Source organism: Capra hircus, chromosome 11 (assembly GCF_001704415.2).
Source record: "Capra hircus breed San Clemente chromosome 11, ASM170441v1, whole genome shotgun sequence".
Lineage (NCBI taxonomy): Eukaryota > Metazoa > Chordata > Mammalia > Artiodactyla > Bovidae > Capra > Capra hircus.
The window spans coordinates 103,218,347-103,232,737 of record NC_030818.1 but is presented as its reverse complement, the minus strand read 5'-3'; the positions used below and the strand labels follow the sequence as shown (position 1 = coordinate 103,232,737).

Sequence of the window (14,391 nt, the reverse complement as noted above, 5' to 3'; positions counted from 1 at the left end):
ACACACACACCATAGACACACAACACACACACCTCACACAGACGGCACACGCAGACACACAGCACACGCCACACACCACACACAGACACACACCACACACAGACACACACACACCATAGACACACAACACACACACCTCACACACAGACAACACACGCAGACACACAGCACACGCCACACACCACACACAGACACACACCACACACAGACACCACACACACATAGACACACAACACACACACCCACACACAGACAACACACGCAGACACACACACACCACACACACCTCACACAGACACACACCAGACACAGACACACACACACCTCACACACAGACAACACACACAGACACACAGCACACACCACACACAATACACATACCTCACACACAGACACACAGCACACACATGGACACACAACACACACACCTCACACACAGACAACACACGCAGACACACAGCACACACCACACACACCTCACACAGACACACACCACAGACACACAACACACACACCTCACACACAGACAACACACGCAGACACCACACAACACACCACACACACCTCAACAACAGACACACACCACAGACACACAACACACACACTTCATATACAGACAACACACACAGACACACAGCACACACTACACACAATACATATACCTCACACACAGACACACAGCACACACATGGACACACAATACACACACCTCACACACAGACAACACACGCAGACACACACACACACCACACACACCTCACACAGACACACACCACACACAGACACACACACACCATAGACACACAACACACACACCTCACACACAGACAACACACGCAGACACACAGCACACGCCACACACACACAACACAGACACCACACCACACCATAGCACACACACACACACACCTCACATACAGACATACACACAGACACAACAGCCACACACACATGGACACACAACACACACACCTCACACTACAGACAACACACACAGCACACTAACACACCACACACACCTCACACAGACACACACCACACACAGACACACACACACCTCACACACAGACAACACACACAGACACACAGCACACACCACACACAATACACATACCTCACACACAAGACACACAAGCACACACATGGACACACAACACACACACGTCACATACAGACAACACACAACAGACACACAGCACACACCACACACATCTCACACAGACTACACACCACAGGCACACAACACACACTTCATATACAGACAACACACACAGACACACAGCACACAACATGGACACACAACACGCCACACACCTCACACACAGACACACGACACACACCTCACACACAGAACAACACACACAGACACACCAGCACACACCACACACAACTCACACAGACACACACCACATACCACACACACAATACACATACCTCACACAACAGACACAACACACACACTTCACATACAGACAACACACACACAGACACACAGCAAACACTACAAACATCTCACACAGACACACACTATACACACCTCACAGACAACACACACAGACACACAGCACACGCCACACACACCTCCACACAGACACACCACACACCACATACATGGACACACAAACACACACACCTCACACACAGACAACACACACACCTCACACAGACACACACCACACACCACAAACATGGACACACAACACACACACACCTCACATACAGACACACAACACACACCTCACACACAGACAACACAACACACCTCACACAGACACACACCACACACAGACAACACCACACACTTCACACAGACACACACACATCTTCACACACAGACAACACACAACACCTCACACAGACACACACCACACCACACACAACACACACACACTTACACACAAAACACACAACACACAACACACACATGGACACACAACACGTATACCTCACACACAGACACATCACACACAGACAGACAATACACACACCTCCACACAGATACACAGCACACACCATACACCACACATGGACACAACCACACACACACACACCAAACACACACAAGGGACACAGACACACACAAGCAACATAACACACAGACAACACACTATACATACATAGACACACCACACAAGCATACACAGACACACAACACACCCTACGTGGCCACAACACGACCCGCACAGGCCCAGTGTGCCCCCAGGTGAGCTGGCGTTTTCACCTTGCCCAACAAGCCACACAGCCCAGAGCCTGCCCTGAGACCACCTCCCTCCCAGACTAGGAGCAACCAGCGATGCCAGAGGGAGGCTGTGCACACGACATGCCGGCCCTGGCTCCGGCCTCGCGGGGCCGCACACGCAGACCCCTCTGGGCGGCAGGCAGAGGAGGGAGGCTGGTCTGCACTGGGCCCAGCCCAGGGGAAGGGCCTGGGGGCCGGGCGGGGCTCAGGAAGAGCCCCCCAAGGACTCACCTGCTGGAAGGCTGGGGGCGCACCGGGCAGCGGCCGTGGGCCCGGAGGCGGCGGGCGGCAAGCGGAGCGCGCGGGACCAGGGCTCCCTGGCCTCCGGGCCCTCGGAGAGGGCGGGCGCCAGGCTGGGAGGGAAGCCGCCCTGATGTTGCCAGAGAAACCCGCTGGCGTCCGTCTGATACTGGGACTCCTCCTCCAGCGCAGAGCCTGGGACCTGTGCCAGGCGCCAGGGGCCTCACCTGGGCCAGCGCCCCGCCTGGGCAGAGGCAGCAGGCCTGCAGGACAGCCTCCCCACGGCCCGGAACTGCCCGAGCCCCGCCTCCGCGGCTGCGGCCCATCCAGCCACCCGTCTTCCTCTCCCAGAGCCCCCACCCCCCACGCAGAGCTCTGGGAGCGAGGGCCCTGGAGGTGGACGGGTGCCCTCCCTTCCGACCTAGGACACCAGCTCACGCCTCCAGGCCTAGAGACCAGGGGTGGGGGAGGGGAGGTCCCAACCACACCACACTCACCGCCCTCAAAGCCCCTCACAGCCTTGGGGTCACCATGGCAGCCCCGCCTGGAATGGATCCTCCTCTTGGTGTCTGGTGTGTGGTGTGTGGCTGTGTGTGTGCTGTGTGTCCGTCCGTGGGTATGGCGTTTGTCCGAGGGGACACGAGTGTCTCTGAGCCTCAGGGCAGGCTATCTGCAGGTCACTTCCCGCTGGGCCCGGGGCCGGGCTCAGCCTCGGGCCGGCCCCCTGCAGCCTCTTGGCCCCTTGGCCCTCAGCCCCCCAGCCTGCTTCTGTGGAGCCTCTCAGGGCCTCGTCCGCAGGGCTGGGCCGGCAGGCCGTGTCGGGGGCCGTGGCGACGTGCAGGGCCGGGTCCTCTGCTGCTGCTGCTGCACCTCCTCTGCCTGGGGCCCCGGGGGCCGCGGGCGTGGCGGGCCGCGGGCCGCAGCCTGCTGGGCTTGCTCGGGCCGGCAGTCCTGGGGACACGGCGGGGACAGTAAGCAGTGCAGCTGTTTGGAGCAGAGCCAGGCCGGCTTCCAGGAGACAGCACCTGCCCACCCTCTGCCAGCCGGTGGGGCCGCTTCTCACACTACAGCGGGCTGCAGGGGCAATGACCCTGGCCAGGGACAGCCCCTGGTGGCAGTGAGGGACGAAACCAGCTGCTAGGGCGGGGCACCGCTTTCTGGCCTGGCTGCAGGGGTCGGGCACGGCAAGGGGCCTGGGCTGGCCCAAGTGCAGACAGAGGCGTCCAGCTCTCATTTCTCAGTGGGTGCCAGGCCTGGGGCGGGCACTGAGTGCCAGGTGTCTTCTGACACTCATGCGACTCCCAGCGAATGAAGTTGCTGTTGTGCCTCTTTCCTGATGAGCAAACTGAACGCCCTATCCGAGGTCACCAGAGGGTACCTGGCGAGCCTGGAGTCAGGGCCCCACCACAGCACCCCCCAGGAGCCAGGCAAGGGGACCCGGGGACAATGGGCTTGCTCTTTGCACCAGCACCTCCCAGCCAAGAACCCCGTCCTTCGTGAGCCCACCCAGCTCTGATCAGACTCAGCGTGGCCCTGGGGACCCATAGGTGCTGTCTCTCCCAGCTCCAGGTGAGCAGCAGGCCGTAGAGACTCCTGCCCGGCTTGTCTGAGCCACCAGAGCGGGGCTCCCCTCAAGGGACCCTCAGTGGGACAGCTGAAATGGGACGCCCATGCCTCCACACAGGGCACGTCTGGGCTAGGGGCTCCCGCAGCCATCTACATCTGCATTCAGGCCACCCACCCTGTAGTTGTCCCTGGCCCAGGGGCCCCCCTCCAGCTCCCAGTGAGGGGAGGGGATCTTCCTCTGAGAGAGTGCATCAGGCCGACAGGAGGCGGAGAGTGTTCAGGAGGCCGGGCTGTGGGCCCCACACCCACTGGAGGGGCTCAGCTGAGATGCTGCAGGCACGCCTGCCGGGGGGAGGGGAGCTGTCTGCCCCCCACCACCACCTTTGCCCAGCAGCCTTCTTGGAGCCACACACAATGTGACCCCAGGGGGACCCGACACTGCCGCTGGTGGCCATCCAGCTGCAGCCCAGCGCAGAGCCCGGGGGCCGCCCCCGTGGGAACGGACAGTGTGGTGTGCAGGGGTGGCAAGAGCAGGGGGCCCTGGGCAGGGAGTGGCCTGACTTCCCGGGTGAGCGGCTGTATCTGGAAGGGGCTCCACAGCTGGGTGGGCAGGAGGAGAGGGAACCCGCTCGGGGCTTGTCAAAGCTCATAGGGCGACAGAGGCCACTGGGTTTGATTCCAAGTGCGCCCCGCATTCATGTCCAGCATTGTGCTTTTATCGCCAGCAGCCCCGGTGGCTCGAGAAGTAAAGACTGCCTGCGAAGCAGGAGGTGCAGGAAGTTCGCTCCCTGGGTGGAGAAGATTCCCCTGGGGAAGGAAATGGCAACCCACTCCAGTGTTCCTGCCTGGAGAATCCCAGGGACGGAGGAATCTGGCGGGCTACAGCCCGTGGGGTCTCACAGAGTCGGACGCGACTGAGCGCACACGCATGTAGCATGCACACGGAGGGTTTGAAGTGACTGCCCCGCCGTGTTTATGGCCCAGCTTCTTCCTGGAGAAGTCGGTCTCCGCTGACCAATGGCGGCAGCTTAGTCCCTGCTGGGAACAAAGAGTCACCAGGCTCATCTGTTAGGAGAAACTTCTCGTGTTGCCACTTCCCCTCAGAGTCCGGAGGATGCTGGGAGGACGCCCGCCGCCCCAAGGACCCCGACTGATGGGGAAGCCTGAGGGCCTGGCGGAGGGAAGTCGTTCAGAGGCCTGGGGCCAGGCCTCTGCTCGGGTGTGTGATCCTGCGGCCAGAGCGAAGGGAGGCCGGGAAGGGCTTTCATTCTCACCAAGGTCGCAGGGGGATTTGCCAGGGGGAGGGGGCTCTTTGGAAATGAGGAGGGAGCTGTCTGGGGGGTCCTCTCAGCTGTCCAGGCTCCAGGGGCTGTATGGGGGACACCGTGGTCATTCCTGATGGTGTCCCCCAACCACCCGAACTTGCAGCCACGTCCTAAGACCTTCCGCCCCTCCTGCGTGTCGGGCACCGTGCCAAGACACACCACGGCCTGCAGCCCTCCTGGAAGGGCCTGCTGTCCTGTGCAGACCCGGGTCAGTGTCCCGGGGCCCCAGCCACTTGCAAACATCCTGAATCTATTTCAGCTTCACCAGGCGATGTCCCCAGTGGAGCGGGCCAGCCTGGGCAGGGTGGGACTCCAGGCCAGGGGCACAGGGCAGAGCTGACCCCATGGGGCTGCCGGCTAGGGAACCTGACTATAGAGAGATGCTGTCTTTCTGGGCCACCAGTGTGCTTGAGGACCCCAGGGCCGGAGGCTGGATCTGGGGTCCGGGCAGCTCTGTACCTGCCCCAACCCGGTGCCAACGGCAGGGGAGGTTGAGTCGGGGCAGAGCGGGACACCAGGCAGGGTCCGTCCCAGGCCACTCCCGTGCCGACTGGCAGCGCGAGCTGGGGCTGTGTCCCGGTGACCAGAGCCCCGCCCTGCGTCCTGCCCAGAGGGCGGTGCCGCCAAGCGTCCCTGGCTCCCCAGGGGGGGTCCCTTAGAGAGAACCTCTAGGACGCTCACCATTCTCCATGCCTGCCTGGAATTAGGGAGTCTGGGGGTCTTTTGATGCAGAACCCCCAACTTTCTCAGGGACCATTCTAGAAGAAGTGCCTTCAGGGCTATTGCTAACGCTGATAAATATTGTAGCCCCTCAGCCATTCCCAGACGGACCGCTGGTGAGTGCTGGCCACTCTGCAGGGCTCTTCTGCAGGGGTGAACTCAACAGAGCTCACAATACCCAGGGCAGGGGTGGGGTCCCTGGTCGCCCAAGGTTACCCTGCTGGCTGGGGCGGAGCTGGAATGAACCAGCTCTCCTCCTGGGGGACCATGCCGAGCCCAGGGCCAGTGGACTGCAGAGCCCACGTCCTCCCCACTGCGCTGCCCCGCTGGGCTCATCAAGCAGGTGACGGGAAGCCCGCTGGAGGTGGCCAGGTGGGGATACTCAAGCCTCCGCAGAGACCATTTCTGTGGTCAAAGGGATGTGCTGAGCCTGTGCCAGAGAGCGGGATGCCAGGCCCGCTTCCCTGGACCAGTTCGCAGAAGCCGAAATATCAGGACCAGAGCTCTCAGCCCCTCGTCCAGCTGCTGGCAACGTGCCCTGGGCTGGCTCCTTTCCTGTGCCCAGACCCTCATGCTGACCCCAACCCTGAGCTGACCCTTGAGCCCAATACCAGCACACGGCTGAGCCCAGGCCTGCCCTTGCCCACCCCCGGCCCTAGCCCCTCACATCGTCCCCACTCTGGCCCAGGCCGAGCCTGACCCCAGCCCAGGCCAACTTACCACGTACGGCAGCCGCTGGCCCCGGAGCCCTAGAAGGACTGGGGTGGGCGTGCTGCCTGGGGGCCCAGCAAGAGCTGTAGGCCCGGCTCGCTATCCCTGCGTGACACGGGGTTAGTATGCTGCCATGAGGTCACCCGGAATTCTCACCCTCCACTGAGGGTCAGTGCAGTGGGAAGCCCTCCCACTCCAGGCTTTTGCCAGTCCAGGGCCTGGCAGCCCACTGTGCCCACCCTGTTTCCATGACTGTCCTGAGAATTTCCAGCATGGGCCAGGGGACCAGGACAGGCCAGCACCGGGAGCCAGGCAGCGGCCAGCTCACCTTGAGCTGGGGAGGGCGCCAGGTGGCCGAGCATGAGGCTGTGGGCCCGGGGCTGCCCCGTGAAGGCACCATCTGGGCCCAGGGCAGGCGGTGACGGAGGCTCACCGGCTCCACCTTCGCTCCCAGCCCTGCTGCCATGTTGGCCCGGTCATGGTGATGCTGCCCGCTTGCCGTGGGAACATGATCCTGCCCCACCTCAAAGAGAGCCAGAGGCAGCGCCCCGTCTCCCTCGGGGCCCCAGGGGGTTGGGCGTTCCGGAGGGCCAGTGCCAAGTCCGGGCCGTGTTTGTGCCGACTTAGGTGAGCATGTCAGCTCGCAGGTGTTGAGGTGCTGTCAGGGAGGTGGCCACGCCTTCTTGGAGGGCAGCCGAGGTGGTGTGGGGAGCGGGGTCAAGGGCCAGGGTGCTTCTGTGTGCCGTCTCCCTGAGTCTGTAAATTGGGCTGACGGTGGTGCCCGCCTGAAAGGGGTGTGGTTGGGATCCGAGTCAGAGCATCGCTGCACTGCCGCCCACCGAGGGGGCTGCGTTTTATTGGCCCCTCATCCCTTTCTCCAGGGACCTAACCCCTGGTGGCTTACATGGTAAAGTGTCTGCCCACAGTGCGGGAAACCTGGGTTCGATCCCAGGGTTGGGAATGGCAACCCACTCCAGTACTATTGCCTGGAAAATCCCATCGACGGATTTTCCGTCTACAGTCCATGGGGTCGCAGGGAGTTGGACACGACTGAGCGAGTTCACTTCCACCTTTCATCCCTTTCTCAGTCTGAGACAGGAGAACGGAGTCCTGGAGACAGTGTGTGGGGCGGGGGACATGGAGACGTGTTGCTCAGCACCTCCACGTGTCTGCGCCTGACAGGTTCTGTCTGCCTCTCTCCCCCAAGGGAAGACAGGCTCTGCCCACTGGCGGCCGAAGATGACGCCACGGCGGCTGTGAGGTGGCCCGAGCCCCGCCGGCAGGCAGGCGCCCTGCAGGGATCTCCCCCCGCGGCCTGGTCCGACTACACTGAGGAGCCTGACCGCCAGAGGCAGGCCTGCAGCATCCCCATGTGGTTGACCGACGAGGAGGCCAAGGATGGGGACAGCTCCGTGTCGTCGGGCCGCCTCTCTGGCTCCTCGGGGGGCCATGAGTCGTGCACCCCTCCCCACAGGACTTGGACCGAGAGGGCCCCCCAGGTGCCAAGGCCACCGCGGCAGCCGAGAGAGAGCAACCCCCGGCTGGAGCAGCTGAGGGACAAGATCCGGGCCCAAGCCCAGCGGCAGGCAAGCTGCGCCTCGCTGGGCACCTCGACACCCTCCAGCGCCTCACACCTCTACAAAGCTTTCACACCAGCACCCCGGAGGAAGGCCCGAAAGCCTTCAAACCCCCTACCAGCCCCGGCCTACCCAGGTCAGTGGGGCAGCTCTCCCCAGAGAGGGACAGGCAGGGAGGGGGAGAAACGATGAGATTGGGCCGCCACAGGCCAGGCCCCGCCTGGGCTGGTGGCCCCCTGGGAGGCTGGGGCGGTGCGCCCCACAGCCCTGGAGGGTCTCAGAGCCTGGGAAGCTGAGTGGAGATAGAGCCCTCCCGGGGCTGCGTGCGGGCTGGGTTTAAGCACGAGGAACCATTGACTGATCCAGGACATGGAGACCACCTGGTGGAAACAACGGGGAGGGTGGGTGCAAGGGCAGGTATGGGGAGGCTGGAGGGTGTGCGAGGGGCGTGGACGGGAGGAAGGCCTGCAGAAGGCCCCCGAGGGGAGACTGTGCCCTCAAAGCAGGGGCTTTTGAGCGGCGGCCGAAGGAGGACCTTTCCTCGGACGTTTCCTCACGGGCTCCCGGTCCTCACGATGCCCCTTCTCCTGCTGCACCAGGCTCAGGCATCCTGTCTGTGCCGTGCTTAGTCGCTCAGTCGTGTCTGACTCTTTGTGACCCCATAGGCTGCAGCCCTCCAGGCTCCTCTGTCCATAGGAATTCTCCAGGCAACAGTACTGGAGTGGGTTGCCATGCCCTCCTCCAGGGGATCTTTTCAACCCAGGGATTGAACCCACGTCTTTCGCATTGCAGGCGGATTCTTTACCAGCTAAGCCACCAGGGAAGCCAAGGCCTTGGACGTGGACTCTACAGTCCACGGGGTCGCAAAGAGTCAGATGTGAATGAGTGACTCACTTTTACTTTCACTTCAGGCATCCTGAGTGGAACTAAAAGTGGAGTTGAAGAGAAGGCAACCCCTGGCCATGGGCGTGAGGCCTCCAGGATCTCCCAGCACCAAGTCTCAGGTGAGTGGCCCTATGGCCAGCCATCCCAGCACCCTCAACTCCCCTGGACACTCAGACCAGGTGTGGGCAGCATGGTTGTGGAGCCAGCAATCTCCAGGCAGCCCCTCTCTCCCTCTGTGGGATTGCCTCTGTTACCTCCCCACTCACCGAGGAGGATACTGAGGGTCAGAGAGGACCCCAGCTGTGAAGGGGCCAAGCAGGGATTTGCTCTCAGCCCGCCATTCTCTGGAGCCCGCTTTCCAGTCACCAGGGAAGGAATCCAGATGGTCTCTGCAGGGCAGGCTGGGGCTCAAAGCACAGGGGCCCCGGGCAAGGACATCCGCTGGCTGAGCTGCTCTGCACAGCATGGCCACAGGCCAGCCACAGTCTGGGCTTGAGGCCGTTCAGCTCCTATCAGCTCCTGGGCTTGCTGGCCCGTTCTGCAGGCAGAAGGCATTGCCGACCTGCCCCACAGGTGACCTTGCCCAGCCTGGGAGAAGCTGGAGGGCTGACACTGGGCTGGCAGGCTTCCAGATGGGGAGGAAGGGTCCAGGGACCCAGGGCCCAGCAGACTCTGGCCCACTCAGCAGGCAGGAGGGGTGACTCTGAGTTGGGGGGGCACTGGAGCCGCTCCCAGGGCTAAGGAACCTGGGCATTGCCGCCGTAGGACAGTTGGAAGGCTCTGGCAGGGAGACCTCGGCAGGTCTGGGCACTGACTGCTTGCTCAGTTTGTGGGGTGGGCACCGGGTGGAGGGGCCACCTCTATAGTCCAGCAGGATTCTGGAGACCCCAGGAAGGGGTGGGGAGAGGGCTCAGGAGCTGAGGTCAGGCTGCCATGGAAGCCCGAGGCTTCGGGGGTCTCTGGGCAGGGTTTTCAAGAGTCAGGCCCTCGGGGGTCCGTCACCTATCCTGGCGGTGCTGTGGTGGGTAGGGTGGGATGAGGGTTGGTCGACACTTGAGTCAACATCCTCTGGCTGGCAGCCACACCCCCGCTTCTGGTCTACCCAGCCAGAGATGCGAGCCAAGTGCAGCCCCAGGTAGAGGGAGGGGCGCCGGCCGTGTGAAGCCAAGAGGCAGAGCCTCTCTCTGGCCCAGCTGTGGCCTGATCGTGGACCCTGGCGGCTCCCCGGAAGGGCGGTGGCTCACTTGAACTCCCTGGTCTCTCCCCTTGGGGACAGAGGACCTCAATGGCCTTGGCTCGTCCCACAGGCCACTGTCCCCATCCCCCACATGGAGGCTGCTGGGGCCTCTCGGCTACAATCATGACCCGGTCATGGTCTCTCCAGGAGCTCAGTGCCCAGTGGCATCGGTCACCAGCCCTTCCTCGTTTTAGAATCCTCCGGAAGCAGGGCATGGGTCAGGGCCTGGTCTTTTTTTTTTTTTTTAATTGTGGCAAAATACACATAAAGTTTAGAGATGCAGATTTGATCACTAGATTGGGAAGATCCCCCTGGAGTAGGAAATGGCAACACACTGCAGTACTCTTGCCTGGGAAATCCCATGGACAGAGAAGCCTGGCGGGCCACAGTCCATGGAGTCTTAAGAGTCGGACACAACTACACGCGCACACGCACAGTTTACCATTTTTACTATGTTTATGTACAAAGTTACTTTGTTTCCAGGGGTTTGACCCCCCTAGGGACTTCATATGAGTGAAATCCTACAGGGTTTGTCCTTTCGTGTGAACCTGGGGCTTGAGGCTGCTCCTGCCGAGGCCGGAGGGACAGGCCAAGGCCAGGACCCTGCTGCTCTGCAGAGACCTGGGAGTCCCTGGGGCCTGATTCCTTTCTTCGCATGCTCCCCGGGCCTCCTGGGGACACGCTGGGCCGGGCCCGGCTCTCACGGCTCACCAGCTAGGTGGCCGTTTGGTGTTTCCCAGATGCTGCCCCCACGCAGCAGGGGACAGAGATGAATGAGGTCAAACAGAGAGGGGCCAGGCTGAACACTGGCCTTTGGGCAGCTGGCCCGCATGCCTGCTGCGGAACTTGGTTCTCCTGTCCCCGCCCACCCAGTTGGGGCAGCCCCGCAGTGCCAAGGCCCCTCTGGGTCTGGCACACACTGCTTTCCCTGAACATTCAGGAAACTAAGATCATGGCTTCCGATCCCATCACTTCATGGCAAATAGATGGGGAAACAGTGGAAACAGTGGCTGACTTTATTTTCTTGGGCTCTAAAATCACTGCACATGGTGACTACAGTCATGAAATTAAAAGACACTTGTTCCTTGACAGCATATTAAAGAGCAGAGACATCACTTTTCCAACAAAGGTCCGTATAGTCAAAGCTATGGTTTTTCCAATAGTCATGTACAGATGTGAGAGTTGGCGCTTAAAGAAGGCTGAGTGCCGAAGAATTGATGCTTTTGAATTATGTTGCTGGAAAAGACTCTCAAGAGTCTCCTGGACTGTGAGATCAAACCAATCAATCCTAAGGGAAATCAACCTTGAATATTCACTGGAAGGACTGATGCTGAAGCAGAAGCTCCAATATTTTGGCCACCTAATATAAAGAGCTGACTCACTGGAAAACACCCTGATGCTGAGGGCAGGAGGAGAAGGAGGCAACAGAGACTGAGGTGGTTAGACAGCATCACTGACTCAATGGACATGAATTTGAGCACACTCCAGGGGATAGTGGAGGACAGAGAGGCCTGGAGTGCTGCAGTCCATGGGGTCGCAAAGAGGCAGACACGACTGAGCGATTGAACAACAACAGCCTCTCCCTGATGAGCTGATGTCCCATCTGGCTAGCTGCTTGCCACTGCTTTGCTAGTGGGCCTATCCAGTCATTTATTCACTCAACAAACATAAGTGCTGTGGGCCAGCTCGCACCGGGGGCTGTGCTCAGGGGTTCTGGGGATTGGTGCACAGTCAGGACTGTGAGGGAGGGCGAGGCGAGCCCAGCTCTGCAGGGGATTTCCCCGGTGGGGCAGGGGGCGGCCTGCAGGGACAGTCAGGGGCTGGAGAGCAGGCTGACCTGTGTGCGGTGTTGCTACTCATCCTTCTCTCCCTTGCTTCCCTCTTCTCCTCTCGGTGCAGTTGCACAGGAAAAAACCAAAAGGATGAAAAGTAGTTCTTGCAAAACAGAGAAGGCCCCCAGGCCGCCTGCCCCTAGGAGAGCTGCCAAAGACACAGGTAGGGTTGACCCAGCCGGGGCCCGGCAGGGCTTGGGGACAGGACGTTAAGGTCCAGGCTCAGGAGGCAGGCACGTGGCTTGTTTCTGGAACCCAGATGGCAGGTGCTGCCTGGCTGCGCCTTGGAAAGGTGGGCACAAAGCGGGGGGCAGGCGAGGTGCTGGTTGATGGACGTGCTTGCTTTCTCGTGACTCGGCGTTGCCGGACAAGCCGTGGCCGTTTTGTGGCCGTCAACGGCGGGAAGCGTGACTGAGGGATGAGTCTCCCTGTCACCTGGCTTGGAATGTAGACACCAAGCAGGGAGCCCAGGAGGCCGGCTTCCCCTGGCGTGCCTGGTAGGAGGAAAGGCCAGGCAGTGCCCACTTTCCACAGCCCCTCGGGGAGGATGCGTCAGCTGCCTGAGAGTTCTGTGCAGGAGTCATGGTGGTGCTGGGCCGCTTGGTCGCAGAGAAATTCCTAACTCAGGTGTCTCCCCGAGGGTGGGTCATGAGGTTGTGTCCAGCGAAGACCCAGGTGCCCAGCCTGGCCGGTTCGTGGAGATTGTGGGGTGAATGAGCTGGATGTGGGCTGCGGAGCAGAGTGGGCCTTCCTTCAGAACAGCCTGGGTGGAATGGGGTGACACGCTCAGGGCTGGGCTCCCTCTGCCTGTGTGTGCCAAGCATGCAGGCAACAGCGGCTCGTGTACCTGCCCTCGGAGGCAGACGGGCTCGCTCCCATTTTGTAGATGAGGAAACTGAGGCTCAGAGAGGTTCACCAGCCTGCCCGGGGTCACACAGGCCAAACAGGGTTGGCTCCAGCCCTGTGCTCCCCGCCTGAGAGAGCCCAGCTGTGCACACTTGGACCCCTCCTGGAGGCCTTCTGAGGGCCCACCCTCAGGGCCTGGGCTCTGGGACCACCACACCACAGACTTGGGGACACCAATTGAGAGCCTCCCCCAGGTGGGGAGAGCCCTCGGGGGCTGAGGTCTGCTCTGTGGGGACCCAGATCTTGCTCGAAGTAAGCAACACTGGTGTTGGAGCTGTTTTTCAGCATCTCTGTGCCTCAGTTTCCCCCGGGCACGATATCGCAGTCCTGGAGGGGAGTGCCACAGTGAGGTCTGCCCACATCTTCAGATGCCTGCCTCCTCTGCCCTTGGGCAAACCCACAGTTCCAGCGGACTGAGTGACTGTTCTCCTCTGTGCCTCAATGGAGGTGGGCCCAGAGCAATGTGGGGGCACGTTGGCCAAACCTCCACTGGAAAGAGTGAGGGATGCCTGGAGACAGGCCACTGAACAGGCACAAAGTATAACAATTTTCCGCATGTTTCCCCTGCTCCTAGAACGTGGGGTTTGTTTTACTTTAATGGCTCCTTTGAAAAATGACCTGCCTTCTGCCTGACACTGGGTCAAAAGGGCGTGCCACGGGCGGCATTCATCACCGTAGCCGCCGCGTCACCCTGACGGAGCTGACCATTAGTCTCTGTCAGTGACGAAGTCACAGCTGGGCTAAGAAGAGATGAGTTTGGGTTCAGAGGTCAGAGCCACAGGACTTGGGAATTGGATGAATTAGAAATTTGCTGTAGTTAACAAAAAATTAAATCACAATAGTTATAAAATATTCATCCATCTGGGCTGAGGGAAAATGAAGCCCGATATTTAATTTCAGATTATAGCTCCTCACTTTGCATTTTTTATCATAGATTAGGTTGGCCCTGGAACTTTGACAGGGCACTTGGGGACTTCATCCATTTCCACAGATTAAAAATCCTCTCGTAAAAAAATTAATTGCCATTAAACTGCTCTGCGGAAGGAAAAACGTGCCCACCAGGGCCCATTTATTGACCTGGACCCCTCTGGCCGGCTAATGGGGAAGCCAGTGATGTCGGGGCCTGCAGGTGGGGGTGCTCAGAGGGGCCTGA

At 60.5% G+C, this 14,391-nt stretch overlaps 1 protein-coding gene across 6 annotated transcripts in view; it reads left to right on the top strand.

Annotated features, from left to right (window-relative positions):
• Positions 8,013–14,391, top strand: part of CCDC187 (coiled-coil domain containing 187) — a 45,610-nt gene continuing 39,231 nt past the window's right edge. For 5 of the 6 annotated variants that reach the window (XM_018056089.1, XM_018056088.1, XM_018056087.1 and 2 more), the window contains exons 1-3: positions 8,013–8,514; positions 9,290–9,382; positions 12,400–12,495. In XM_018056089.1, coding sequence (XP_017911578.1) covers positions 8,172–8,514; positions 9,290–9,382; positions 12,400–12,495 — 532 coding nt within the window. In that variant the 5' untranslated portion in view covers positions 8,013–8,171. The remainder of the gene's footprint in view (positions 8,515–9,289; positions 9,383–12,399; positions 12,496–14,391) is intronic. The other variant, XM_018056090.1, reaches the window with a different exon arrangement.